Here is a 27,520-nt window from a genome sequence, read left to right as displayed (position 1 = left end):
CCTGCTAACCATCTATCTTCCATCTCTGTCCTCCCCTTCCGTTTCTCTTCCCTCCCCAGGAGGTCTGGCATCTTTCCTTTTTTTCGCCTCCACAGATCCACCTTTTCTTAACTACCCTTTCATCCAGCATCTCTCCTTCCTTCCCCATCACCCCAGGATCCACCATCTCTCCCTTTCTTTTCCCAACTACCCTCCTATCCAGTATCTCTATCCCCCCTCCACACCATCCCTTGCATCCAACTTCTCTCCCTTTCTGTTCTTTCCCTCCCTAAATCCCATTGTCCATTATCTCTCTCCCTCTCCTCTATTTTCAGACCCATTTCTTCCTCCCCAAAGTCCGGCATATGCACATCTCTTTGAACCCCCATTCCCTCCCTCCGTGTACTTCTATACCAGGGCCCCCCTCCCCTGAAGGTCTGTCCCCCTTGAAGGTCTGTCCCCCCCTGAAGGCCTGCACCCTACCCCTAAAGGCCTGTGCCACCATCCCTGAAGGCCTGTTTCCCCCTTGAAGGCCTATCCCACCCCTGAAGGCCTGCCTGTCCCCCTTAAAGGCCTGTCCCCCCTTGAAGACCTGTCCCCCCTTTGGAGGCTTGTCCCCCCCTTGAAGGCCTATCCCACCCCTGAAGGCCTGCCTGTCCCCCCTTTGAAGGACTGCCTGCCTGTCCCCACTGAAGACCTGCCTGCCTGTCCCACCCCGAAGGACTGCTCACTCCCCCCTCCCCCGGAAGGCCTGCGTGTTTCCCCTGGCCTCCCACTGGGGTCCGGCTTCCCCCATGGCCTCCCCGCACTGTTTACCTTCCAGGAACAGCCTGCAAACAAGAACACGGTGCTAGCAATCTTTGTACTTCTTTGGAGCTGTTCCCTCTGTCACGGTCCCGCCCCTTCTCTGATGTCAGAGGAGGGGCGGGACCGCGTCAGAGGAAACAGCTCCGAAGAAGTACAAAGATCGCTAGCACCGCGATCTTGTTTGCAAGCTGTTCCTGGAAGGTAAACAGTGCGGTGAGGCCAGGGGGGGGTGGAAGCCGAACGCCGGGGGGAGGGGGAAGCCAATAGCAGCACTTCCCGACTGACCCTCCCCCCTCGCCCTCTAAAGCAGGTGCGACAGCTGCCGGCCAGCAAGAGCAGCACTGCCGCTCCTGTTTTAGGGGGTGAGGGGGGAGGGTCAGGCGAATCGGGAAGCCAATTTTTTTTTGAACCGATTGTTTGTTTTGAACTGATTCGAATCAATTCACCCGAAGTGAATCAATGGACCGATTCGAATCGTGAATCGGGCAGCACTACTGCAGACTGTGAATGCTGCCTCCTCAGCATTTTCAGCTCTGGCCAGCCTGTGGAACAGAAGATCTGAGCTGGTAAACAAAATGAGCAGAACTGCCATAAAACCACCAAGCTAGGTCCTGCTTTTTCCTTTTGCATCCTCTTCTCTCCTCAGACTTGCTAACTCTGGCTCTCTGCTCCTCTTCTCTGTCTCTCTCCCTCAGTGCATACTGATTTCCTTATTGGCCCAGTTGTGCTTTATCCACTATCTATGTGCAAGATGCTGCTTCATCATCTCCAGAGACACTGGAGACATCAGGGCAAGTGTCCTGAAACCTAATTCATAATCATAAAAGCAACATTAAGTTTCTGAAAATAATTTTAAGAAAAAAAAAATTGGACGAATATACCCCCTCTTTTACAAATACATCATGCGGGTTTTAGCACTGGCAGCGGTGGTAACTGCTCCGACGCTCATATGAGTGTCGGAGCAGTTACCGCCGGTGCTAAAACCTGCACTTTGCGTTCGTAAAAGAGGAGGAATAGCGATGCGGAAAAAGTTTTTTCTCTTCTGATTTCCCCTATTTGCAATTATTGCTGCTAAAGATGATGTAATCAGATACTTTTACTTTTTCTACAAGGGTTATATGGGTGTTAAAGCATAGTAAATGATGGCATATAAAGAAAGACCTGTGTAGTCCATCCAGTCTGGCTGACAGTCACATTCATTATCAAGGCAATGTTGAAGCAACAAACCAGTAATTAATTCATTTTACATGTTGGATAGCTTTGTTCCTTAAATAAATACAAGAATTGTGTTTATTCAGGTTCTGTTTAACATTACATTTTGTTTAAAGATCAGAAACCATTCAGTGTGACAGGGTAAATCAGGAGGTAAGGGGAGGGGTTTTTCACATTACAGTAATTAGATACCTGAGTGTTTGAGAATTGGTAAGCGTTCATTTTTAATTAGAAAATGCTGTTTTTCATTCAGTGTGAAAGAGAAAACATGTTAGTAGGACTTTTTCAATATTTAAGATACAATAATTAGTAGTATACTAGCTAGTACACCCATTACTAAACAAAGTATTTGTAGCAGTGGCATAGCCAAATGGCAAGGCTCGGTCTCCCCTCCAAAATAGCAGGCCCTCAACTTATGCCACCATGCAGGCCCAGCACTGATCTCTGCAGCTACTCACTCCCCATGCAGATCTAGCATCTTTCTGCTTCCTCTGCAGTAAAACAAGACAGCCTGCAGCTGGTTCTGCCTGGGCCTTTCCTCTGTCATGTCCGCCCACAGGAAGATATATCAGAAGAGGCAGGGAGTGACAAAGGAAAGGCTTTGGCAGGACTGGCCACAGAAGATCTATTTCACTGCCTCTGATCACATGCCATCACTGTAGGACCACTGGTGGGGAAAAAGAGCAGAGAGATGGAGGGGGGCAGCATGAGCGAACAGCAGCAAGATAGATGCTGGACCCGTGGATAGCAGAAAGGAAACTTTCTTGGACATGTTAGGCCAGATCATAGACAATTTAAAAATTAGGAAATGTATTGCAGGTACTATCATGAAAATTGCACATATACTTTTACTTTTTGTGTTAGAAACATTTCTGCTTTGTTTTTTTTTTCTCTTGCTTAAAAAGGTTTTGCTTTAAAGGTTGTGGCTTCCTAACAAATTAGGAAAGAGCCATAGCAAATGAATCATGACCCTTTCCTGTTTTATGTTGAAGTGAATTATTTCTAATGTAGAAACATACAGTGAATTTGAAGCTGTAGACAATGAAGAATTGTATGTGAATGACAAAATACATGGTTATGGCTTTTTTTTCTTTCCTGCAGCTTATTTCGATGCACTCTCACAAATGTTCCACAGACTCAGTCTTTGCTGAATAAGGCAAAACTTCCTTTAGGACTTTTGCTACATCCCTTTAGAGACCTGACGGTAAAGATACTTTTTTTTTTTTTTTTTAATTCTCCATACTAATCTAACAGGTGGAAAACATAATTTTGTTTCTGATTCATGGATGCTCTGAGGTGCTTCGTGATTCTGTTACCCTTTACAGAATAAGTATTTATAAAACTGCTGGAACTTCAAAACTGTTCAAGAGGAAAAGACCTTAGAAAAAAAACACTAGGATAGCTTAATAAGGATTTAGAATGTGTAGTAAGTTTTTTTTATTATATTATTATCTAGTGTTTAAGCCCGTTACATTAACGAGTGCTAGAATATATGTCTGTCTGTCTTTCTTTCTGTGTCTCTCCCTGCCCTTGTCTCTTTCTTCCTTTCTTTCTGTCTCTCTCTCCCTCCTGCTGTCTATCTTTCTATATCTCTCCCTCCCTCCCACTGTCTGTCTTTCTTTCTGTCTGTCTCTCTCCCTGACCCCCTTTGTCTGTCTGTATTTCTTTCTGTCTGTCTCTCCTCCGCCCACTGTCTTTCGTTCTCGTGCACTGCCTGCCTCTCTTTCTGTCTCTCTCAGTGGCCCCCTGCCTGCCTGCCTTTCTTTGTCTTCCTCTGTGGCCCCCTTCTGTCTTCCCCCCAAAGCAAACCAAGATTGCTCCCTGCCCCCAGCACACCCCTCCCCCCAAAGCAAAGCAAGTTCGCTCCCTGGCCCCCTTTCTCTCTCCCCCCCTCCCTGTGCAGCAGCAGCATTTCCCTCCCCCCTTCCCTGTGCAGCAGCAGCATTCCCTCCCCCTCCATTTCCCTGTGAAGCAGCATTTCCCTCCTCCCACCCCACTTCCCTGTGCAGCAGCATTCCCTCCCCCTCCACTTCCCTGTGCAGTGCGCGGGGCCGGTTGTGTACGTCGGGCACCATGGGTGGTGCTCGGGGCTTTCCTATCGTTGGCTTGCTGGTCCTTGCATTGGAGGTGTAGCGGCATGCAGGGCTACTGGCGCAGCGGAGGATCCCCCGTTTTTGCAGTGTCAAATCCGGTGCTTCGGCCGGCCGTCTTAGCCCCGTGCGTGTTGTCGGCCTGGAGGAGCCGGTCGGGGCGGGGCTCCTGTGCGTGATTCCAAGGTCAGCTGCATGGGAGTTTAGGGGCAGGGGTGAGCAGCGGGCTTAGGGCCTCAGGTGGGGAGGGTCTGGTCTCTGATCCAGCGGTAGTCGGGTCGCTGATGCTGGCCTCCTCTCGCTGGGTCCCCACGCCATCTGTGCGTGCCGTGCGTGAGCCCGCCAGTCCCGCCTCCTTTCTCTGCAGTTTGTATCTCCCACCGGTACTGTCAGCTGGCTCGGCCCAGCTGGTTCCTCTAGACAGGGGCTTTGAGTTTTCATCCCCCCCGACAAGTCCCTTGCCTGATGGCCGGTATGAACAGCGTGGGCCCCGTGCAGCAGGAGCTGAAAGAAGCGCTGGGGGGGGGGGGGGGATGCTGACAAGGATTCTGACCCCGGTGCAGGAGGAGCAGGCGGTGTGGAGGGCTGCAGACCATCAGACCTCATTCGTTTTCAGCCTCCGTATGCACAGAAGAAACCACCGCTGACTCCTTCTACTGCGCATGCAAAGCCACAGAGCTACAGATCATGCAGGTAGGAGTGCGCATGTGCGCTTAGGGTTTTATTATTAGTGATACCATTATAGTGCTTCAAAGACAAAGTGCAAAAATACATAGGTAAATACCATTCATTCTCCTTTTGAAAAACAATAAAGACTTAGAAAATTTCCCAATCTATAAGTTAATGTGTTATATAACAAAAAAAAATCACTGTTGATACTGGAGAGACATTTATTATTCCATAGACTGCATCAAGAATTTTGTCTTTTTAATATGATAGTGTAATAGTATAAGCGAGTAAATGTAAACAAGCTGCAGATCCATTATTCCTCACAATGCCTAAGAAACACTACACCAAGGTAAGAACGGAAACCTGCTGGTTTCGAAAACAGTTCTCTACTCCACCGTTACTACAGTGGATTCGTATGCATCCTGATGAGTTTGGGGTTGCTGTGTGTATGGGATGGTGAGTCATTGTCTTCCCTGCCCTTGGACAGCAGTGTATCACTGTCCCCTGAGGAGCAAATGCTGCTGGGTAATCCAGAAGGGCAGCAGGAGAGAGGTGCTGCTGAGCTGGAGGCCTCCTGTTCAGGGGTTTACTCCAGACTTTGTGAATCTCCTTGGAATGCTTATTTGATGTGTCCAGGACACTTTGGGCTGCCTGCGGGTGCACCAGCATTGGACCGGAGAGAGACTCCTCCACAGGAACCCCCCGCAGCTAAGGAATTCGGTGCCCAGTCTGAGTGACCATGCAGACCAGGACTGGGAGGATTGGATGTGGGATTCCATACCTTTCACAGGGCGCAATTTTTTGCCTGGAGGTCTCTGGTTCTCTTTCAGGGACCGGAAGTCAGGAGGCAATAGTCCCGCTCGACCAGAGGATCCCTCTGTGCAGCAGCTTTTCAGGTGATGAAGTGGCCCTCTGGCTCAAATAGACAAGGGTGTGTCAGGCCTTTCTAAATTGGACAAATGTTTGTTTTGATGTATGCCAGTATTGTACAGGTGCCTCTGCTCAGAGATTTGACATCTCCAGACACCAGCAACCCTTGGGGTCTCATGTCAGCCCTGCCTCCAAGAAGACACAATGGTGCCAAGTCAACAGCTATGCTCCCGCACAACTTTGTTGTTGTAGTTGAGAAATTAAATAGTGGTACAGCAACCATATTGTCCCCCGATGAAGGCTAGGTAATAGCTGAAACGCTCTAAAATAGTTTGAGCGTCTGGTAGTTCACAACCCACCAACGTTGGTCCTGGCAGGGAAGCCACTAAGATAAGTGTTGTTGTTCTTCTCTCTTTTTTGATATATTACAATACATTTTTGATTAATTGAATTGAATTTTAGATAAAAATGTAATTATAATATAGATTGTTGAATTAAATAAAGGATAGGTCTTAGTCAGTTAGTTGATAGTTTTTTAATTAAATTAAATTAAAAATCTTTTGAGGTAGGAAGGAGGCTTGAAGTAAATGTTTACATTGCATGCATTCAGGATGAAGACTTGAAATAACATCCAAGTTATAAGAGGTATCTTTACTGAGAATAATGCATCCTTTATGATACTCCAGCCTCTTAATTTATTAATTTATTAATTCATTTATATATTAGGGTAAATGTGTGCCCAAAATAAGTTGTTTACACAATTGAATTTGGGTTATTAGCAATAATAGATTTTTTCATAAAAAATAGAAGTTAGACACTACATAAATAAAAATTTATTAAACTAGGTTTTGTATCAATTATCCTTTATACCCCCTTTTTTTCTTGATTGAGGGTAAAGACCATGGCAGAAAAGTTCACATCCTGGAGATGAATGCGTGGCTACGTGGATGGTGTCATAAAGAGCGTTTTGGCTTCCTGGACCATGGGATGATTTTCCAAGGGCTACTGAGCAGGGATGGTGTGCATCTATCAAAGAAGGGAAAAAGTGTTTACACTTCTCCCTCCGGATTCGCGGGGGATAGGGGCAGAGCCGGACCGCGAATGGCGAAAAACCGTGAATATCTGGCTCTGACCCACCCCCGCCTCCCTCCTGCATTCCCGGCTTTACCTGGTGGTCTAGCGGGCTTTTGGGGCAGGAGCGATCTTCCTACAATCCTGCCCCGTGCAGATCGCCATTAGGAAATGGCTGCTGTGAGTTCCCGTAGTCTCTCAAGACTACGACAGGAACTCCCTATAGCTATTTCCGAATGGCAATCTGCACGGGGCAGGAGCGAAGGAAGATCATAGAAACATAGAAATAGATGGCAGATAAGGGCCCTGGCCCATCTAGTCTGCCCACCCCAATGACCCTCCCCTACCTTTCTCTGTGAATAGATCCCACGTGTCTATCCCATTTGGCCTTAAAATCAGGCACGCTGCTGGCCTCAATAACCTGAAGTGGAAGACTATTCCAGCGATCAACCACCCTTTCAGTGAAAAAGAATTTCCTGGTGTCCCCGTGCAGTTTCCCGCTCCTGATTTTCCACGGATGCCCCCTTGTTGCCGCGAGACCCTTGAAAAAGAAGATATCTTCTTCCACCTCGATGCAGCCCGTGAGATACTTGAATGTCTCGATCATGTCACCCCTCTCTCTGCGTTCCTCGAGTGAGTACAGCTGCAACTTATCCAGCCATTCCTCGTACGGGAGATCCTTGAGTCCCAACACCATCCGGGTGGCCATTCTCTGGACCGACTCCAGTCTCAGCACATCCTTACGGTAATGCGGCCTCCAAAATTGCACACAGTATTCCAGGTGGGGCTTCACCATGGATCTATGCAATGGCATAATGACTTCAGGCTTACGGCTGACGAAACTCCTGCGTATGCAACCTATGATTTGCCTTGCCTTGGATGAAGCTTGCTCCACTTGATTGGCAGTCTTCATGTTCTCACTGATGATCACCCCTAAGTCTTGTTCTGCTTCAGTTCTTGTTAGGATCTCGCCATTAAGGGTGTAAGTCTTGCATGGATTTTGGCTGCCCAGGTGCATGACTTTGCATTTTTTGGCATTGAAGCTGAGTTGCCAGGACCTAGACCAGCGCTCCAGTAGGAGTAGGTCGTGCATCATGTTGTCGGACATTGAATTTATGTCTGTTGTGCTTTTGCCCACTACATTGCTTAGTTTGGCTCCTGTCCCGAAAGCCCGCTAGACCACCAGGTAAGGCCGGGATGCCGGGGGGAAGACTTAACAATGTGGTTTTTTTTTTCTTTTTCCCCCTCCCCAAAAAATCGCGAATATGTGAAATTGCGATTGCCGAAACCGCAAATGGGGAGGGGGAAGTGTATTTTCAACAGAATTGCATTAGCCACAAAAAAGCACAAGATGGCAGCATAACATCACAGCTCCAAGCCTATAATAATAATAATAATTTTTTTAAAAACAAGAACAACAACATTTATATGATTCACAATAAAAGGAAAGGCATAGAAATTGGAATGCCAGTAATTTCTTATAAAGGAGACAATGACAACAGAGATTTAAAATAAGAGACAAGAGTTAGATCTGTGACACTACACCTCATGTATAAAATTGTACTGGGGGAAATAAGGAAAAGGTATGCTAAAAAGGTCTCTCTTCAGTGCTGACCTAAATTTAAGATACGAAGCTTCAATATGTAGTTTTCTGGGTAAAGAGTTCCAGAGTGATAGAGCAAAAAAGAAAAAGGCAGATTTCCTTGTCAGTTTTTATGGGAGGAAGAATTAATCATCTGTCATGAAGGGCCCACAAAGTTCTTCCTGAAGAGTTAAAACTGAAGAAAGGCAGCAAGGAGTATCTGTATATAATACTTTGTGTTAGCAGTAGTATTTTAAATTTTACAAAGTATTGTATTGGAAGCCAATGTTGCAGTACAAGTCAGGGTGTAATATGATCAAACCTTGTAGCACCGCAAAGAATTCCAACAGCAGCATTCTGAACAGATTGAATGTGCTTAAGAAGGCTGGCATAAATATTACACTATTCCAGGTGTAAAGCCACTGGCATAAATAATATTACACTATTCCAGATGTAAAGCCACTGCTTATTCCTAGGATAAGCAGCATAAAATCTATTTTATTACCTGGGATGTAGCTAAGAACTAGGGGCCTGGGTTGGCCACTTTTGGAAACCGGCTTGATGGACCTTCGATCTATCCTAGTATGGAAATTCTTTTGCTCTGAAGAATGATTTTGTTACTAAAGAGGAGATTTGCATTTCAAATGTGAGCTGCCAATCAAGACAACCAAAAAAGTATTTAAAATACCATATAGCCATTTGTCTTTGCCGACTGGCTGGTGGTCCTCTAGGACAGGGTTGAGAACTACTGCTCTAGCATATACATATTCAGGTCTTCAAGTCAAGAACTGGTTGAGTGGAAGGTAACAGAGGGTAGTGATCAATGGAGATCGCTCTGAGGAAAGGGATGTTACCAGTAGTGTGCCTCAAGGTTCTAGTTTTGGGCCAGTTATTTTTACCATTTTTATAAATGATATTACTGTAGAGCTGCCAGGTAAGATTTGCCTATTTGCAGATGATGCCAAAATCTTCAATATAGTAGACACCCAGGATGGTGTGAATAACATGAAGAAAGATCTGGCAAAGCTTGAAGAATGGTCTGAAATTTGGCAGCTAAAATTTAATGATAAGAAATGTTAGGTCATGCATTTGGACTGCAAAAACCTGAGGGAACGGTACAGTTTAGGGGGTGAAGAAATTATGTGCACGACAGACGAGCGAGACTTGGGTGTGATTGTATGTGATGATCTTAAAGTGGCCAAACAGATTGAAAAGGTGATGGTGAAAGCTAGAAGAATGCTAGGGTGCAAAGGAGAAGTATGGCCAGTAGGAAAAAGGAGGTATTGATGCCCCTGTATAAGACTCTGGTGAGACCTCATTTAGAATATTATGTACAATTCTGGAGACCACACCTTCAAAAAGAGGGACGAGGCTCCCAGGCTTCATTGTCATCCGAATCTTCTCACAGGGTCCCATTGCCCTGGAGGATTCAGAGCACGTTGGTCTTATGGCATGGCTCTTGAGCATAAAGCCTTAGGGCATAAAGGCTGAAGTTATTGCCATGTTCCTGAGGTCTAAGAAGCAGTCCACATTAGTGGCCTAGACAAAAGCCTAGAAGTGTTTCAGCAATGGTGCTCAGACCCGGTGACCGCACCAGTTTCGGTGGTGCTCGACTTCCTGCAGGAAGGTCTGAAGAAGGGCCTGGCAGTTAGCTCTCTCAAGGTACAGATAGTCGGACTTTCCTGTTGCAGAGTGCAGGTCAGATTTTTAAAGGGAGCCTTGCGCCTTCACCCTCCAGCGTTGCAGCCTTTTTTGTCTTTCTGCAGTCACTTGTGAAGGTCCTGTATGAGCTTTTGGAGGAAGTTTTCCTGATATATCTAATGGTTAAGACAATTTTCTTAGTGGCTGTAACGTCAGTGAGAAGGGAGTTGGAGCTGTGGGCTCTGTCCTGCAAGAAACACTTTCTTCGCACTTCAAAGGCCAGAGTCTCGATTTGAATGGTCCCTTCCTTCCAGTTTTCACTTAAACCAGGAGGTGCAACTCCCAGCTTTCATACCTATGGGACTGAGGAAAGCAGATAGTGGACTAGATACACTAAAGAGGATCGTAAGACCATATGGGTCTGCTCCAATTCGATTTTTGGCCGATTCAAAAAGAGCTATTGATGCACTAAAAAGTTTGCATGCTAATGATTCACGTGGAGGTTTGTCATAATCCCCGTCTCTCCCGTCCAATTGATTGCTGTGAGAGCGATTCTCACACATGTGCAGAGCTGGCAAGAGGAGCCCAAACAGCTAGGAGGCAGGGGAAGCCCCAAAAGCAGCCTCCTGCCACTCAGCTATTCGGGGGAGGAAACTTTTTTTTTTTTCTTTTAATGGGCACAGATGCTGTGCCCATTAACACCCCCCCCCCAAGCTTATGACGGCCTTCCTTGATGACCTTCGACAAATACATAAGAATTGCCATCTCCAGATCAGACCCTGGGTCCATCAAGTCCAGTGATCCGCACATGTGGAGGCCCCGCCAGGTGTACCCTGGCATAGTTTTAGTCCCCATATCACTGTATGCTTCTCAAGGGAGATGTGCATCTAATTTACCCTTACCCGAATCACTCTATGCCACTCTTAAGGAGATGTGCATCTAGTTTACCCTTAAATCCTAGAACGGTGGATTCTGCAATTACTTTCTCTGGGAGAGCATTCCGGGTGTCCAGAAATCTAAATAAATAAATAAATACATACATACCAGAGCCATTTCATTCCAGAGTTATTCCAGAGTTATTCCAGCTTGCACACGTTTAGCAAGACAAGATGGCAACGGCATTCATTAATCAAGTTTAAAGGGCTCACTCTCAGCTAACTCAAACAGAAACTTCCTGATATTCGTCCTGGACCTGTCCCCCCCTCAGCTTCAGTCTATGTCCTCTTGTCTGTGTCACATTGGACATTGTAAATAACTGCTTTCCATGCTCCATTTTGTTGAATCCCCCCTCCCCCGTGCTAACGAAAATCGGCAAGAAGAATGCCCATTACCTCCTGCCATAGACCCCCCATGAGAAAAAATGGCAGGAGGAATTCCCACTCCCTCCTGCCTTGCCGTCCACATACCCCTACGGCAGTGAAACGGCAAGAGGGGTGCACACTTTTCCCCCCAAACATCCCCTACACTCCCCCCAATAAAAGGCAGGAGGGATGCCCATTCTCTCCTGCCCCGGAGGTCCCCTATGCCCCCCCCCCCGGTACCTTTCAAGAAAGTTGGGAGCAGGAGGGATGCTCCATCACTACTCCTCCAAGACCCACCTGTCCAAAATTTTGGGCCTTCCCCTCCCCGGTGCATCATGTGATTGGCTTAAACTGTGACCAGCCAGGTATTCTCCCTGCCAAGGTCCCAGTTAGGGCAGGGGAAAAAGTAAAAATGAAATCCCGGGGTGGAATCAGGAAGGGACATAGGGTGCCTGAGAGTGATAATTCATCCTGTGACCACCAGAGGGAGCCTGAATTGTGCGAGGATGAGTTAGGTGATCTATCCCCAAGCCACCACCGGGGGAGCCCAAGAGGTCCCAGTTACTCTGCTGACTCAACTAGAGTAGGGCGTTGCCCCAAAGTATTTAAACCTGCAGTTGAGACCAGGCAGGGTAGTCAGCTAGGGAGAAGGTTTAAACCTTTTCTCCCTAGGGAGTCCCCGGGACCAAGCAGGAGCAACCGCCCTATTCCCATGGAGCTGTTAGAGGCTGGACAAGCTGAGGAGCTGCTATTTCCAGAAGAACAGCCCATGGAGTGTGAGGAAAGTCTGTCAGAGTGCGCTCCGGATTTTGCTGAAGCCATGCAGGTAGACTGGGTCTCTACCAGCAAATAGTGAGTTGTGATTTTTGCTCTGGACTGTTTGGGACTATTTTTGTTTTGGAAAGCTGGGAGTGTGTATTGCTTGGGAGAGGTTTTGCTATCATCCTGGGCGGGAATTTTGAAAGCCTGTATTGAGGCCTTTCTTTTGCAAAACCTGACACTCTCCTACCCTGGCAGTGAGCTGAACTGGCCAGAGGCTTTAATGGAACTTTTGGACACTAGAGCTATTGAACAAATGCCTTGAACTGTGTTTGTGTTTTCTTTGAAACTGCCTGCTGGGGCACAGGTAGTATTAGCTCTAGGGAGAGCTAAATCCTCACCTGCAGCGAGGATTGAGTTAAGGCTGGGAACAAGCCCAGAGCTTTATTTTGTACCGTTTTCACTTGTTTCTTGGGATATTTTGGTTTCCTGCTGCTGTGGGAGAAATTCTGACAAGTGTACAAGTTATATGATGAACTACTTACTTTCCAGAAAGGAATGAGTAAAGTTGAATCCTTTTCCATGAACTTTGATTTTGGTGCTTTGTGATTTTTTTTTTGTTCCTGTTTAAAGTCCAGTCCTGCAGGGTGACTCCATTTTGGGTCACACGTCAGGGTGCTATTCTGTGGTATCCACTGGGAGTGCTATTGAGCCCTGTCCTGGGCTACAGTGGGCTACAAAACGCCAAAGGCCCCTCCCAAAGGCATAAAAAATATCTGTGCCAATAAATAAAATGGAGAAAAAAAAAACCTGGCAGATCTGTTGGTAACACAGTAGACCTGTTGTTTTTTTCGGATTGCTAAAACCCTGACCTTTTTTTTGTGCATAGCCAAGCGATGTTAAAGCATTAATCGCTTAGCTGGTTTGCATGGGGTTTTAGCTAATTTGCATGGCCGGATCGGAAAATGGGTCGCTTACTTGTTGAACCTTTTTTTTTAAAGGGCACAGATGCTGTGCTTGTTACACATACACAATATCTGTCCCATTAGAAAAAAAACACACGCCTGCCGATGACGACCCTCCCCAATGAATGCACCATGAACCACTCCCCCCCCACGCCAGCGAAAAAGGCAGGAGGAATGCCCATTTCCTCCTCCCATGCCGAATCCCCCCACCGTAAAAGAAATTTGGCAGGAGGGATGCACACTTACTCCTGCCAATATGACTCCCCCCTCCACGGCAACGATACAGGAAGGTCCACTCCCATATCCTCCCCAAATATCTACTACCCTCCCCCCTCAAAAAAAAAAGGCAGGAAGGATGCCCACTCCCTCCTGCCCTGGAAGTCCCCTGCCACTCCCCCGAACCCCCACCCCACCCCGGTACCTTTTTAGACACATTTGAGCAGGATGGAAGCTCATTCCGGCCTACCTGAAGCCAATCAGGGCCTTAGACTCCTCCCCCTTGTATCATGGGATACAGAGGAAGGAGCCTAAGGCTCTGATTGGCTCAGATGCCTAAGACCCCAGGGCCCTAGGCGTGTGAACCAGTCAGGGCCTTAGGTCTTTCCCTGTGCATCACATGATGCATCAGAGAGGAAAATATCCACCATTTCGGAGGGGTAGGCCTATGGGTAGGATGGAGTGAGCTTCTGTTCTGCTCCAATGTGTTTAAAAAGGTACGGGAGGACGGCAGGGTACCTCCAGTGGCAGGAGGGGGGGTAGGCATTCCTCCTGCCTTTTTGTAGGGAGGAGGGTAGGGGATGTTTGGGGGGACACAGGAGTGGGCCTTCCCATATCGCTGCCGCCGGGGGGGGAAGTCACACTGGCATGAGGAAGTGCACATCCCTCCTGCTCATTTTCTTTTGTGATGGGAGGGATTTGGCATGGCAGGAGGGAATGGACATTCCTCCTGCTGTTTTCGCTGATGCGTAGGGGGATGGTTCGTGGTCACTTTGTTGGGGAGGTCTTTCATCAGTGGGGGGGTAGGGTTTTCTTTTTGTTTTATGGGGCAAATATTGTGCATGTATAACATGCACAGCATATGTGCCCATTTAAAAAAGTAAATAAAACAAAAGGTTTCCTGAACGGCTGATCAGGCTTTCCCTGCCGGCTCTGCGCATGTGTGAGAGTCACACAGCGATCATTGGATGGCAGAGTCAGGCATTACAATTAAGATATGTGTGAATCATTTGCAAGCAAACTTTTGAGTGCATCAATAGCTCTTTCTGAATCAGCCCAAAAAACAGATCGGTGCAAACCCACATGGTCTCGCAGACCCACACGGTCTCACCGATCCTCTTAGTGCATCTGGCCCTGAGAGAGCGGAGCTCATCGCAGAGTGATGGGAGGTGGAGCATTAAAACAAACAGTGGGCTCTCTACAACCCTCACGACTGATGGGGGGTTTAACCCTATGATCAGGACTATTCCTGTTTACAAGAAGGAAGATTAGCAAGGTAAGAAATTAATTTTTCCTTAAATATTTTTAATTGGGCTATTCCAAGAACTAGTTTCTTCCCACAGACTTCTATATACTACAAGATGCAATTTAGCGCCCCCCCCAAAAAAAAAAAAAAAAAAGTAGATTTATGCCACAGTACAGGGTCAAATATATGACATTTAAAATGTGCTGTAATAGTAACAATTTGAGCAAAACAAAAAACTGTGCTAATAAATCTTCTTGTCTGGTGACCTCATGATGGTGGTCAAATAAAATTGTGTGTCTCCCCACTCTCCCATATCCAATAACATTTGCTGTTCCCAAACCAAAATCTGACTGGTAAAATGCATGCTTATCTGGTATAGACTAAGGGCTCCTTTTAAGAAGGCGTGCTAGCGTTTTTAGCATGCACTAACCCCGCTGTACACGGAAAATACTAATGCCAGCTCTATGGAGGCGTTAACGTCTAGCAGGCGTGGCATTGTAGCATACGCTAAGTGCACGCTAAAACCGCTAGCCCTAAATCAGCAAAAGTCTGTTTGGCACCTATAAGGAACAAATGTGGTCTATATGTTCATGGCTCATTGTTTAGTGCATCATCTAAGATGGACAGTTTTTTTGGACCAGCAGTTTGAACACTTTGCATCCTAATCCAGACCCTTCTGGTTATTTATTTACTCAATTTTTTAGCCCACCCTCCTAAAAGAGCCGAGAACAGGCTACCCTTTTTAAAAGATTATTGCAATTAGATGGCATTAAAAATAAATGTACAGCTAAAAAGTGAGTGCCCATGCTTTGCAAGTTTGCATCACAAAAAAAACTACTGGTCTCCTTTAGATGGCAGCTTGGAAGTCCTCCATATGTGAATGACTCATCCTGCTTCCCAGTGGAGAATGCAGAACTCTTACTTGTAACAAAGATTCTCTCTAGGTAGCAGGATAAATCAGCAGATGGATTTCTAAGCTGTTTTTATACTGGGGAAGAGCACATAGAGAGGTATGCAGGATCTTGGGTATATTCTCAAATATTTCTGGGTTTTTGAATTCTGAAAGCTTTGCTCAGTGTCATTACTATTGAGTGATGACACTCAGTTTATCATGCTCTCTATAGAGAACTCATGTTTCGTTAATAACTGCTTTGCTATTGTTCCCCAAGTCTCATCATAAGTCATCCAGCTTTCTTAGCATGGAGTCTAGCTGCCGAATAAGAAACAGAATGGAAGCTTCATCCCAGATAAAAGATAATGATTTGTTGCTTGTGCTTGTATAGAAGCAGTTTTGTATTGATTTGTGCAATTAATTACAAGTTAAGATTTTTAAAAATGTGGTAGAAGATAAGAAGACTAAAAGCGGGTTGAAATGAAGATCTACAGGTGAGATAGAAGGTCTACCTAATACTAAAAGATTTTGTTTATATTTTTAGCAATTACCAGTGATAACTTCAAGCACCATTGTGAGGTGCAGGTCCTGCAGGACATACATTAATCCTTTTGTATCATTTATTGACCAAAGGAGGTGGAAATGTAACCTGTGCTATAGAGTGAATGATGGTGAGTAATAAAAGGAAAAAATGAATTTATTGTATGCTCTTATTCTGAACTTCATTTAGAAACTATAACCACATTGGTGTTAAAAGTTTTGAAAATCATTCAAAGTGCACAGATAGAAAGATCAGTAAAGTGAATAAAAACAACAAATACTTATACTGTTGGAACATGTGCAGAACATAAACCTGGCATAGAAAGCATCCTCACAGCTCGCCAGCTGAGCCATAGCCGCTGTTCTTTCTTCTCCCCGGCCCTAGAAGAATACTAGAACCTGCAGAAAAATTCAAAATCAGAATACGAACAAAAACCCGCAATCGCCACACAAAGACAGAACTATACCGGTCTACAAGCTAACAGAAAGGAAATTAGCAGCTAAGAACCTAATTTATCCTTCTGTATCGTTTGATAGACCGGTATTGTTTCTTATGGATGGGACTTAGCAAAGCAGTACCCATCAAGGGTGGGACCCCCAAAGGGCTGACACCAGAACACGTTCACCAAATACCGCGTCCCAACGCGCTTGAACATCTACATGGTAGTGTCTAACAAAGGAATGCAGAGAAGACCAGACTGCAGCCTTGCAAATATCCACTGGAGGCACTAGAGAAGATTCAGCCCAAGAAGCTGCCTGACCCCTAGTGGAATGAACCTTGAGAAATTCCGGAACAGGCTTCTTCAGAAGATAAGAGGAAGCAATAGTCTCCTTGATTCAGCACGCAATAGTAGCCTTAGAAGCGCCATCCCCCTTACGAGAACCCGCTAGAAGAACAAAGAGATGATCTCCTGGGTCCTCTGCAAGGACCCGACTAACAACCAACTTGTGCAGCTGTCTTTGCTCAGAAGAGCCCTCCCGACTACCCAACACCGGGAGGACTACAGATTGATTAACATGAAAAGGAGGAACAACTTTTGGCAAAAAGGAAGGAATAGGACTCAAGACAACCCGCTCCCTAGAAAACTCCAAGAAGGGAGCCCTACAAGAGAAAGCCTGCAGCTCAGAAACACATCTAGCTGAAGTAATGGCCACCAAGAAGACCGCTTTGAGAGTAAGGTCCTTCAAAGAGCAGGCGCCCAACGGTTTAAAAGGAGGGTGCACTAGAACTGACAGAACCAGATTGAGATCCCAAGATGGAACAGAGGGCCGCACGGGAGGCCTGATCAACTTGGCCGCCCGCAAGAAGCGAATGGCAGTCAACCGCTGACCTTTCACGAACCCCCAAAAGGCTGACAAGGCCACAAGCTGAACCCGGAGAGAAGACCAAGCCAATCCCCTATCCAGGCCATCCTGCAAAAACTCTTTAAGAGGTTAGGCAGGGAAGCGCAAAAAGAGACCACCCCACGCGCATCACACCACTCCTCAAATAGATGCCAAACCCTCACATAATCCCGAGAAGTGGAAAGCCTCCAGGACCTCAAGAGAGTTGAGATCACCTTATCTGAATTCCCCTTTTTACCTAGGCGACCTCTTTCAAGAGCCAAGCTGTAAAACAAAAGGGACCCGGATCGAACATTGGAATGGGACTCTGAGTTAGAAGGTAGTCCAAGAGAGGCAGAGGAAGAGGATCCAACACCAGATTCCTCACCATATCCACGTACCATGGTCGTCAAGGCCAATCAGGAGCCACCAGAACCATGAGACCCAGATGGCGAATTATGTAGAGAAGAACTCTGCCCACTAATGGCCACAGAGGGAACAAATACAACAGTCCCTCCCTTGGTCATGGTTGAACCAGAGCATCCAGGCCCTTGGCCTGACCGTCTCTGCGACGATTGAAGAAGCGGGGTGTTTTGGCGTTGACATTTGTGGCCATCAGGTCCATGAGGGGCTGACCCCAAGACTGCACTATCAACTGAAAAGCCGCCTGGCTTAGACACCACTCTCTGGGATCTAGCATGTGACAACTGAGGAAGTCCGCTTAAACATTCTTCACTCCGGCTATGTGAGATGCTGATGTTTCTTGAAGATGAGACTCCGGCCAGACCATGAGCAGAGTCACCTCCTGTGCCACCAAAGTGCTCCTGGTGCCCCCCTGATAATTGACATAGGCCACTGCCGTGGCATTGTCTGACAGAACCCTGACTGACTTTCCCATCAGAAAGGACTGGAAGGCTATCAACACCAGATGAATGGCTCTGGTCTCCAAGACATTGATCAACCAAGAAGCCTCCTCCACGGACCATGTGCCCTGAGCTGAGTGACCTAGACACTGAGCTCCCCAACTGATAAAACTGGCATCCGTGAACAGCACCATCCACTGCAGCTGGTCTAGACTTGCCCCTTGTAAAAGATGGGGGGGTCTGGAGCCACCAACCAAGACTGCCCCAAGCTAGGCCCGGAAGCGGAACAGGGTGATCCAGACTGTGCCTCTGAGGCGACCACCTCCGAAGAAGAGCATACTGAAGAGGACACATGTGGGCCCACAACCACCTCACCACATTGAGGGAGACTGCCATCGACTCCAAGACTTGGAGGAAATCCTGCGCCCGAGGACACCGGGACGCCATAAGCAGACGAATCTGAGATTGCAATTTGCTTATCCGGGTCTCCAGAAGGAAAACCTTCCCCAAGGAGGTGTTGAACAGGCTCCCTAGATATTCCAGGCGCTGAGATGGGGATAACGGGCTCTTGGCAAAGTTGACTACCCAGCCCAGCGACTGCAGAAACTCCACCACCCAAGCTGTGACCCGAGTGCTCTCCAGGAACGACTTGGCGCGAATCAACCAGTCGTCCAGGTAGGGATGAACAAGAATACCCTCTTCGCAATGCCGCCACAACGACCACCATCACCTTGGTGAATGTCCGCGGAGCCATGGCCAGACCAAAGGGAAGAGCACAGAACTGATAATGATGCCCCAAGATTGCAAAGCGCAGGAAGCGATGATGGGAGGCCCGAATAGGAATATGGAAGTAGTCCTCAGTCAGATCTAGAGAGGTCAGAAACTCCCCCAGATGAACTGCCAGAATCACCAACCTCAAACTTTCGTTGCAGAAGGAAGGCACGTGAAGAGCCCTGTTGACCCCCTTCAAATCCAGGATGTGTCGAAAGGTCCCTTCTTTCTTTGGCATCACAAAGTAAATCGAGTACCAACCTATGCCCCACTCCTGCGGGGGAACTGGAACCACCACATGGAGATCCAACAAGCACCGAAAGGTCTGGCAAAAGGCCTGCTGCTTCCACGCCACCTGCGAAGGAGAAGCGAGAAAATGGTCTGGCAAGGACCGGGTGAACTCCAGAGCATAGCCATTCCGGATCACTTCCAGAACCCATTGATTGGACATGATGTCATAAGAACATAAGAATTGCCGCTGCTGGGTCAGACCAGTGGTCCATCATGCCCAGCAGTCCGCTCAAGCAGCAGCCCTCTGGTCAAGATCAGTGCCCTAACTGAGACTACCTGTGTACGTTCTGGTTGAGCAGAAACTTGTCTAACTTCGTCTTGAATCCCTGGAGGGTGTTTTCCACTGACAGACTCCAGAAGAGCATTCCAGTTTTCTACCACTCTCTGGGTGAAGAAGAACTTCCTTACATTTGTATGGAATCTATCCCCTTTCAACTTTAGAGTGCACTCTCGTTCTCCCTACCTGTCCTTATCCACTAAGTCTATTCCCTTCAGTACCTTGAATGTTTTGATCATGTCCCCTCTTTGGATAAAATTCTCGCAGCTGGGCACCCACCGGGACCAAGAAGGGCATCCATCCGAAGGTAATCAAGGAACTGAAAGGAGCTATAGCTGAACTGCTTCAACTAATAGCCAATCTGTCGATCAAATCGGGAAGAATTCCAGAAGACTGAAAGGTGGCGAATGTTACGCCGATCTTCAAGAAAGGTTCGAGGGGAGATCCGAGAAACTATAGACCGGTGAGTCTGACCTCGGTACCGGGAAAGATGGTATAGGCGCTGATAAAGGACCGCGTCATTGATCACCTTGACGGACACGATCTGATGAGGACCAGCCAGCACGGCTTCAGCAAAGGAAGATCTTGCTTGACGAACTTGCTGCACTTCGAGGGAATAAACAGACAGAAAGACAAGAGTGACCCGGTCGACATGAACGACTACTTCCAAAAATTCGAACTTACGCAGGTAAGGCCAGTCTCAGTTAGGGCACTGGTCTTTGACCTAAGGGCCGCCGTGTGAGTGGACTGCTGGTCCACTGGTCTGACCCAGCAGCGGCAATTCTTATGTTCTTAATTTAACTTTTTCACTTTGAAGAAAAGGTATAGATGGGGATAGATTGCACTAGGTATAAATTATAACCCTAAAGACAAAGAGGGAATAAACCAGCACAGGTTGGCAGGTATAACCCTGGCCAACTTTCTGGTCACACTCAATGGGCCATACTGGTCTTTTTCTGCCACTGTTTGCTGTTAATATGTTTCCAGTGTGGAAAGGAATAGCTGGGCATATTGGATTGGTCAATTGTTTTATGCTGTTGTTGATTACATTTCCTGTTTAGAAAATAATATAGGGATATGTCTTTTGAATGCCAGCACTGCACACAGTCATTTTTATTACTACAGTTCCTTGAGGAGTTGATCTGAGTCCATGGTTTTCAAGTACTGTCGCCCATGTATTTGCTGCACGATGAATGATTTTTCAGGTAGTTTCCCAATCTTTTTGCTCCTCTGGCCCCATGATTGTAGCCAAACAAAATTGTGTGAAACCCTAGAGGTGCAGAATAATGATGTACATATGGAGAGCCCAAGTAAGTTTTGTGATCCTATTTGGGGTAACTCTGATTTAGACCCGATGTATGCAATAGATAGGCTGAAAAGAAGAGCCTTTTGAAAAGGGGAGTTCGAGAGCTGTTTGACAACTATTGGTTGATTTATTGCAGTGACAGGTTAAGCTACTTGTGCTTAAGGTCGCACATGAGTATCAGAAAAATTTAACCAGTTGCTCGCAAAAATACATGCAAATCTGGTAAATTGCTGGTTTTTAGAACTTGTTGCTCACACACAATTTTTTTTTTTAACTTATCGTTACACATGGAAAAAAAATTGGCACGCACCCAGCTAATCCTTAGAGTAGGGTTGTCCAGTATTGATCCATGAGGGCCACAATCCAGTCGTTTTTTAAGGATTTCCCCAATGAATTTGCATGAGATCTATTTGCATGCACTGCTTACATTGCATGCAAATACATCTCATGCATATTCATTTGGAAAATCCTGAAATCCCGACCTAGTGAGGGCTGAGGTTGGACACCCCTACCTTAGAGGGAGCATTGATCATAGTCCTGTGTTCTAAACAATATTCTAATGCAATAAATGTGTTATTCTGCACAAGAGGGTAATTTCCCCATGGCCGCAAGCCTTGCAAGAGGAATCCACTCTGGATTTTTTCTGTATCCCTCCTACTTCATTAGGAGCACTACTGCCATCTACATACCTTTGCCAAGTTTTACAGAGTGAATGAAGTGGCAAGAGAGGTGCAGTCATCCTGCCCTAGTTGTCTGGGACTGCTTTTGTATGCCCCGCTTGTCTACAATGATATACCTATTGCACTAGAAAAAGAGATTAGATTCTTACCTTGCTAATATCTTTTCTAGTAGATAGTGTGTCATTCTGGACTCCCACCATATCAGTTCCTGTACCTGCCTACTGTCTCATTCAAATGTTTTTCTCCAAGTCTGTTTCTTGGATGTCAGTCGGCCTTTTGGGCCATGAAGAATTTTGTGTTTCTAGATTTCCCATATCCCTACTTCACCTAATTACAGAAGAGCTCTTGCTTGCTTGGGGACTAACTGTAGATGGTAGTAGAGCTCCAAGTGAAGTAGGAGGGATACAGAAAAAAATCCGGAGTGGATTCCTTCTTCAAAGCTCGCAGCCATGGTGAAATTACCTGCTTGTCCAGAATGACACACCTATCTACAAGAAAAGATATTAGCAAGGTAAGAATCTAATCTTCTATTGCACATAAAGTATTTTAATAGTCGATGGGGCAATTCTGTAACTGGGCATCCCTTTTTAATGGCCCAATACTGCACAGAGAGTGCCTATTATACAGTGGCATCTGGACACTAATTCAGTTATAGAATACTGGTGTAGACCCACATTGGTGCACCTGTTTCCACCAAGTCAAAGGCAAGTAAATGGGTCACCTAAGTGTTGCATGCAACACTCATAACTTAAAATATTCTGTAAGTTTTGTGCGTATGTGTGTGTATGTGTATCCCTCCTATGCTCTGCCTACATTTATTCTGCTTTGCAGTTACAAGTATACTGCTTATGTGTCCCTAGGGTTACCAGATGTCCATAGAAACCCTGACATGTCCTCTTTTTTTAATAATAATTTATATTCCGCATATCCTACAATTCTATGCGGATTACAAATTTTTCAGGTACTCAAGGATTTTTTCCTAACTGTCCCAGCAGGCTCCCACTCTAACTAATGTACCTGGGGTATTGGGGATTAAGTGACTTGCCCAGGGTCACAAGGGGCAATGCAGGATTCGAACCCACAACCTCAGGGTGCCAAGGCTGTAGCTCTAACCACTGCACCACACACTATCTGGGTACCCGGAGAGATTTCTGAAACCTGGCAGTTTGTCCGGGTTTTGGAAGGCCCGGAGCTCAGGGAAGAAGATTCGAGCTTCATATGGAAGCGGAATGGAGCGGGGCTGTGTGTCCTCTTTTTTTTCATGGAAGAAATCAGGTAACTTTTATAGAATAGTGCATAGTGCCTGACACACTTCTGTGCACTTATAAGCAAGGGCTGTATATAACTGCATGCAAGCAATTATAGAATTGCATTTTATATGTATTATATGTTAATTATGTACAGTCTCTTACTCTGTTAACCGCTCAGAACTGTTATGGTACTGCGGTATACAAAAATAAAGTTATTATTATTATTAATTTATACAAGGCTTTGTATTTCCTTTAGTTCCTGAAGAATTCATGTATAACCCTCTGACGCGGTCTTACGGCGAGCCCCAGAAAAGACCAGAAGTTCAAAATTCCACAGTGGAGTTCATTGCCTCATCAGACTATATGGTACAATATACAAAACACTATATACAATAAGTAGCGGTGGTATGTTAACACTAATGGTTGATCATAATAGGTGCAACATTTAATTCTTCACAGAAGTTGAAGAATAAGAATTTAAGGTTTTCATTTCTTCTTATAATGCTTGACAAATTAGCAGTAAACATTTTTATGAAGTTCTTTAAAAAAAATTGTTGTTGTTAGAATAGTCATTAATCGGGTTCTGTTTGTTTTCTCTCTTCAGCTTCGTCCTCCTCAGCCAGCAGTTTATCTCTTTGTTCTGGATGTATCACATAATGGAGTAGAATCTGGATATTTGAATATTGTCTGTCAATCTTTACTGGAGAATCTAGACAAGTAAGGAGGTGCATGCCTTTTGAGACTAGTAAATCTGTATTTACAATTTTTGATATGTAGGATTATATTTTTTTTTCATGATAACTAGTGTGCATAAAAATTGCACACACACACAGACTTTATAGAAATCTACTTATTCCACTTGAACTTTCCTAGTATATTATTATCATTGTGTCTCTGAGGTAAGCCGTGAATGGCTCATGGGTCTTCCACAAGTGTGATAGTTTCAGTGGTAGGCTCTCAAAAAAGTCTGCCTTTTTGGCTGACATTGCTGCCTGGATGTCCTGCCGTCATCTGAAACTAAACATGTCCAAGACTGAGTTGCTCCTCTTTCCATCCTAAACCTCCATTCTCCATGATAAGAAATAATGCTGTCATTGTTCCAGTCTCCTCTGCTCGCAACCTTGGAGTCGTCTTCGATTCCAATCTTTCATTTTCTACACACATCCAACAAACTGCTAAGGCTTATCATTTCTATCTCTACAATATCACCAAAATTTGCTCCTTCCTCTCTGAGCACACTACACAGACCTTGTTCACACTCTCATAACCTCACGCTTAGATTACTGCAACCTACTTCTAACTGGTCTCCCTCAGTGCCGCCCCTCCCCACTGCAGTCTGTGCAAAACTCTACCTCGCTACACTCATGTCACCTTTCTCCTTAAGTCATTTCACTGGCTCCCTCCCTATCTGCCTTCGCATACAGTTCAAGCTCCTATTGCTGACCTATAAGTGTGTTCATTCTCCTGCCCCTCAATATCTCTCCTCTCTTTATACACCTCCCAGAGAACTCTGTTCCTCAGATAAGCCACTCTTAGCTTTACCCTTCTCCTCCACTGCCAATTCCAGACTATGTTCCTTTCATCTAGCTGCCTCCTGTGCCTGGAATAAATTACCCAAGTTTGTCTGCCAAGCCCCTTCCCTTATCTTGTTTAAAAGCAGACTGAAACCCCTATTCCCCACTGTCCACCAACCCAGCCAGCAGATTAACCGTTCCCCTTAACTGTATCTATGTCATCCTGTTTGTCTGTCTTGTCTGTTTAGATTGTAAGCTCTTTCGAGCAGGGACTGTCTTCTTTATGACTCTTTACAGCACTGCGTATGTCTGGTAACGCTATAGAAATAATTAATAGTAATTTGTGCATTTATGAATTATAAGGCAGTTTATGGCCTTAATTCATCTGGTTTAGTTGCTGGGCTAAATATTTCTAAATTATTTATGTTTGCTAGAAGTTTACAACATTACACATTGTATTTTCTATCTGTTTTACATGTACAAAACAATCCAAAAACCAGGAAAAAAAAATCCCCACATTCAAAAAACAAATATAGAAAAAGTAGAGATCAAAAGATGAATGCCACACTACTATGTAATATATATTAATTAGATTCTATTACATTTATTAAGTAGTTTGCTTCATTTTTTATTGAGATTACTGCTTATGGGTGCCATCATCTCCAAAATGCCTTCTATGGTAGGTGGGCCCTGTTTGGTGCATCACAAAATTCATCAGGTGGGACTTGGTACTGCCACTTTGGAGGTGACATCACCCAGAGGCAGAAGCAAATGGGCATTATTCTTGCCTCCTTCCAGGTACAGGACCCAGGTGAGGTTCCCAGTAGACTACCAGGACAATTTTTCAGAAAGAGAGAGTTATCTGTAAAGGGGGGGAAGAGTCACTGAACCACCATTGTTTTTGTGCCTGGGAGAGGGGACCATTGGACTTTTTAGTTTGGGGGGAAAGCGGGGGGGGGGGGGTTTGAGATGATCAGAGGGGGAGCCATTAGACCATCTAGGTATTTTTTTTTTTATATGTGGGGAGTCAATTTAGAGGGAGAGAAGAGGTGCCGTTAGACATCTCTTTTCCCACCCAACCTTTCTAATGCTGTCACAGATATGGAAAAGGCTTCCCCTGCTAATGACCACATTTAAATGTGGTCTGTACTAATGACTTCATTGTCCACACTAACCTGTGCACAAACCTGGCATTAACAGCCTGTTAACGCTGGCAGTACTTTCGAGCATGAGGTCCTGAATGAGGAGCCTTCCTCTATGCTTGAATCACAAAAAGAGCCCATATTGGGAGACAGTGCACACTTGGGCTGTGTGTCCAGGATACTGGGTCTGAGTCTTGAGAATTCATTGGGTTGTATGTGTGGCTCTAAATACTAGTGCTGCCCGATAGGGGAAAAAAATTAGATTCGATTCGATTCAGCCTATTGAATCGGTGATTCGATTCGATTTTCCTGCCCAATTGGGTGCTTGTTTTTTTTTTTTTTTCTTTTTCAAACATCCTGGTGGGTTTATTTTACAGCCTCTTCATCCCCTTTGCCTTCTCCTAACCACACTGGCGCTGTAGTGTAAACAAAAAAGACTTTTCCTCTCTCTGTTAAATCCTAGGTCACGTTTGCGGTCTAACACCAGCTCTGGCAGGATACACGTTTCAAATCTGACATATTGTAATCACAAAACAGAAAATGAAATTAGTTTTTCTACCTTTTGTTGTCTGATCATTATTCAAATCTTGTTGGTCCCAGGCTCTGGTTGTCTTCTGATAACTTGCTTGCCAGGGTCTCCTTCTTTCTTCTTTCTCTGTGCTAACCATCCATCTGCCATCCCTGTCCTCCCCTTCCATTTCCCTTCCCTCCCCAGGAAGTCTGGCGTCTTTCCTTTTTTTCGTCTCCCTCCACAGATCCACCTTTTCTTAACTACCCTTTCACCCAGCATCTATCCCCCCTTCCCCACCACCCCAGGGTCCATCATCTCTCCCTTGCTGTAACTTTAATCCCTAAATCCCATGGTACATCATCTCTCTCCCTCTCCTCTATTTTCGGACCCATTATTTCTTCCCCCCAAAGTCCGGCATATGCTCATCTCTTTGAACCCCCCCTTCCCTCCCTCCCTCCGTGTACTGAAGGCCTGTCCAACGCTTAAAGGTCTGCATCCCCTTGAAGGCCTGCCTGCCTGTCCCCTCCCTTGAAGGTCTGTCCCTCCCTGAAGGCCTGCACCTTCCCCTGAAGACCTGTCCCCCCCCCTTCAAGGCCTGCATCCCAACCCTGAAGGCCTGTCTGTCCCCCTTAAAGGCCTGTCCCCCCCCCCCCCGGAAGGACTTCATCCCGCCCGAAGGCCTGTCCCCCCCCCTTGAAGGCCTGCACTCCCCCCGAAAGCTTTCCCCCCCTTGAAAGCCTGCATCACCCCTGAAGGCCTTTCTCCCCCCCCCTTGAAGGCCTGTCTCCCCTGAAGGCCTGCCTGCCCCACCCCGAGGGCGTGCCCGCCCCACCCCGAAGGACTGCTCACCCCCCTGGCCTCCCCGCACCGGCGTTTACCTTAACGAAGCAGCCTGAAGCAAGATCGCGATGCCAGCGATCTTTCCACTGCTTCAGAGCTGTTCCTCCGCCGCAGTCCCGCCCCTCCTCTGAAATCAGAGGAGGGGCGGGACCGCGGCGGAGGAAACAGCTCCGAAGCAGTGCAAAGATCGCTGGCATCGCGATCTTGCTTCAGGCTGCTTCGTTAAGGTAAACGCCAGTGCGGGGAGGCCAGGGGGGGAAGCGAAATGCTGGGGATGCCGGGGGGGGAAGCGAGATGGGGGGGAAGCCGGATGCCACGGGGGGGAACCGGACAGCAGCACTAACCGGCTGAGGCACCCCCCTTCGCCTTCTAAAGCAGGTGCGGCAGTGGCTGGCCAGCAAGAGCAGCGCTGCCGCTCCTGCTTTTGGGGGGGAGGGTCAGCCGAATCGGAAAGTCAATTTTTTTTTTTGTTTGTTTGTTTGTTTTGAATCCATTTGAATCGATTCACCCGAAGTGAATCGGTGAACCGATTCAAATCGTGAATCGGGCAGCACTACTAAATACTATTATGATCAGAAATGTGATCTCTTTTCAGATCTTGTTCTTCTACAGCTTAGACTACTTTTGTTTTTATCAGTTGTTCTGCTTATTGGTTTGGTTAGGTTCAGTGGTTATTTTGCCCAAAGATTGAACAAGATATATCTAGAAGTGTTTATATCAGAAATAATTAGTAGTAGTAGATGAAGATAATGCTGATAGTCTAATAGCTGATGTCAACATAAAAATCATATTTATTAAAAATAAAACATGTACATAATACCCAAAGAGGACCCGACATGGGTTGTGTTTCGGCGTGTCTGCCTGCCTGCTCTTGGGTTTTTTCTGGTTTTTTGTGCAGAGTATCTGCCTCCT

At 46.1% G+C, this 27,520-nt stretch overlaps 1 protein-coding gene across 8 annotated transcripts in view; it reads left to right on the top strand.

The window, feature by feature from the left end:
- SEC24B (SEC24 homolog B, COPII coat complex component) overlaps positions 1-27,520 on the top strand; it is a 237,619-nt gene that overhangs the window by 93,541 nt on the left and 116,558 nt on the right. For all 8 annotated transcript variants that reach the window (XM_033956191.1, XM_033956237.1, XM_033956226.1 and 5 more), the window contains 4 exons: positions 3,100-3,202; positions 15,845-15,971; positions 22,858-22,967; positions 23,206-23,318. In XM_033956191.1, the coding sequence (XP_033812082.1) occupies positions 3,100-3,202; positions 15,845-15,971; positions 22,858-22,967; positions 23,206-23,318 (453 nt within the window). The remainder of the gene's footprint in view (positions 1-3,099; positions 3,203-15,844; positions 15,972-22,857; positions 22,968-23,205; positions 23,319-27,520) is intronic.

This window comes from Geotrypetes seraphini, chromosome 1 (genome assembly GCF_902459505.1).
Source record: "Geotrypetes seraphini chromosome 1, aGeoSer1.1, whole genome shotgun sequence".
In the NCBI taxonomy this organism is placed as follows: domain Eukaryota; kingdom Metazoa; phylum Chordata; class Amphibia; order Gymnophiona; family Dermophiidae; genus Geotrypetes; species Geotrypetes seraphini.
This window is presented reverse-complemented; position numbering and strand designations above follow the sequence as displayed.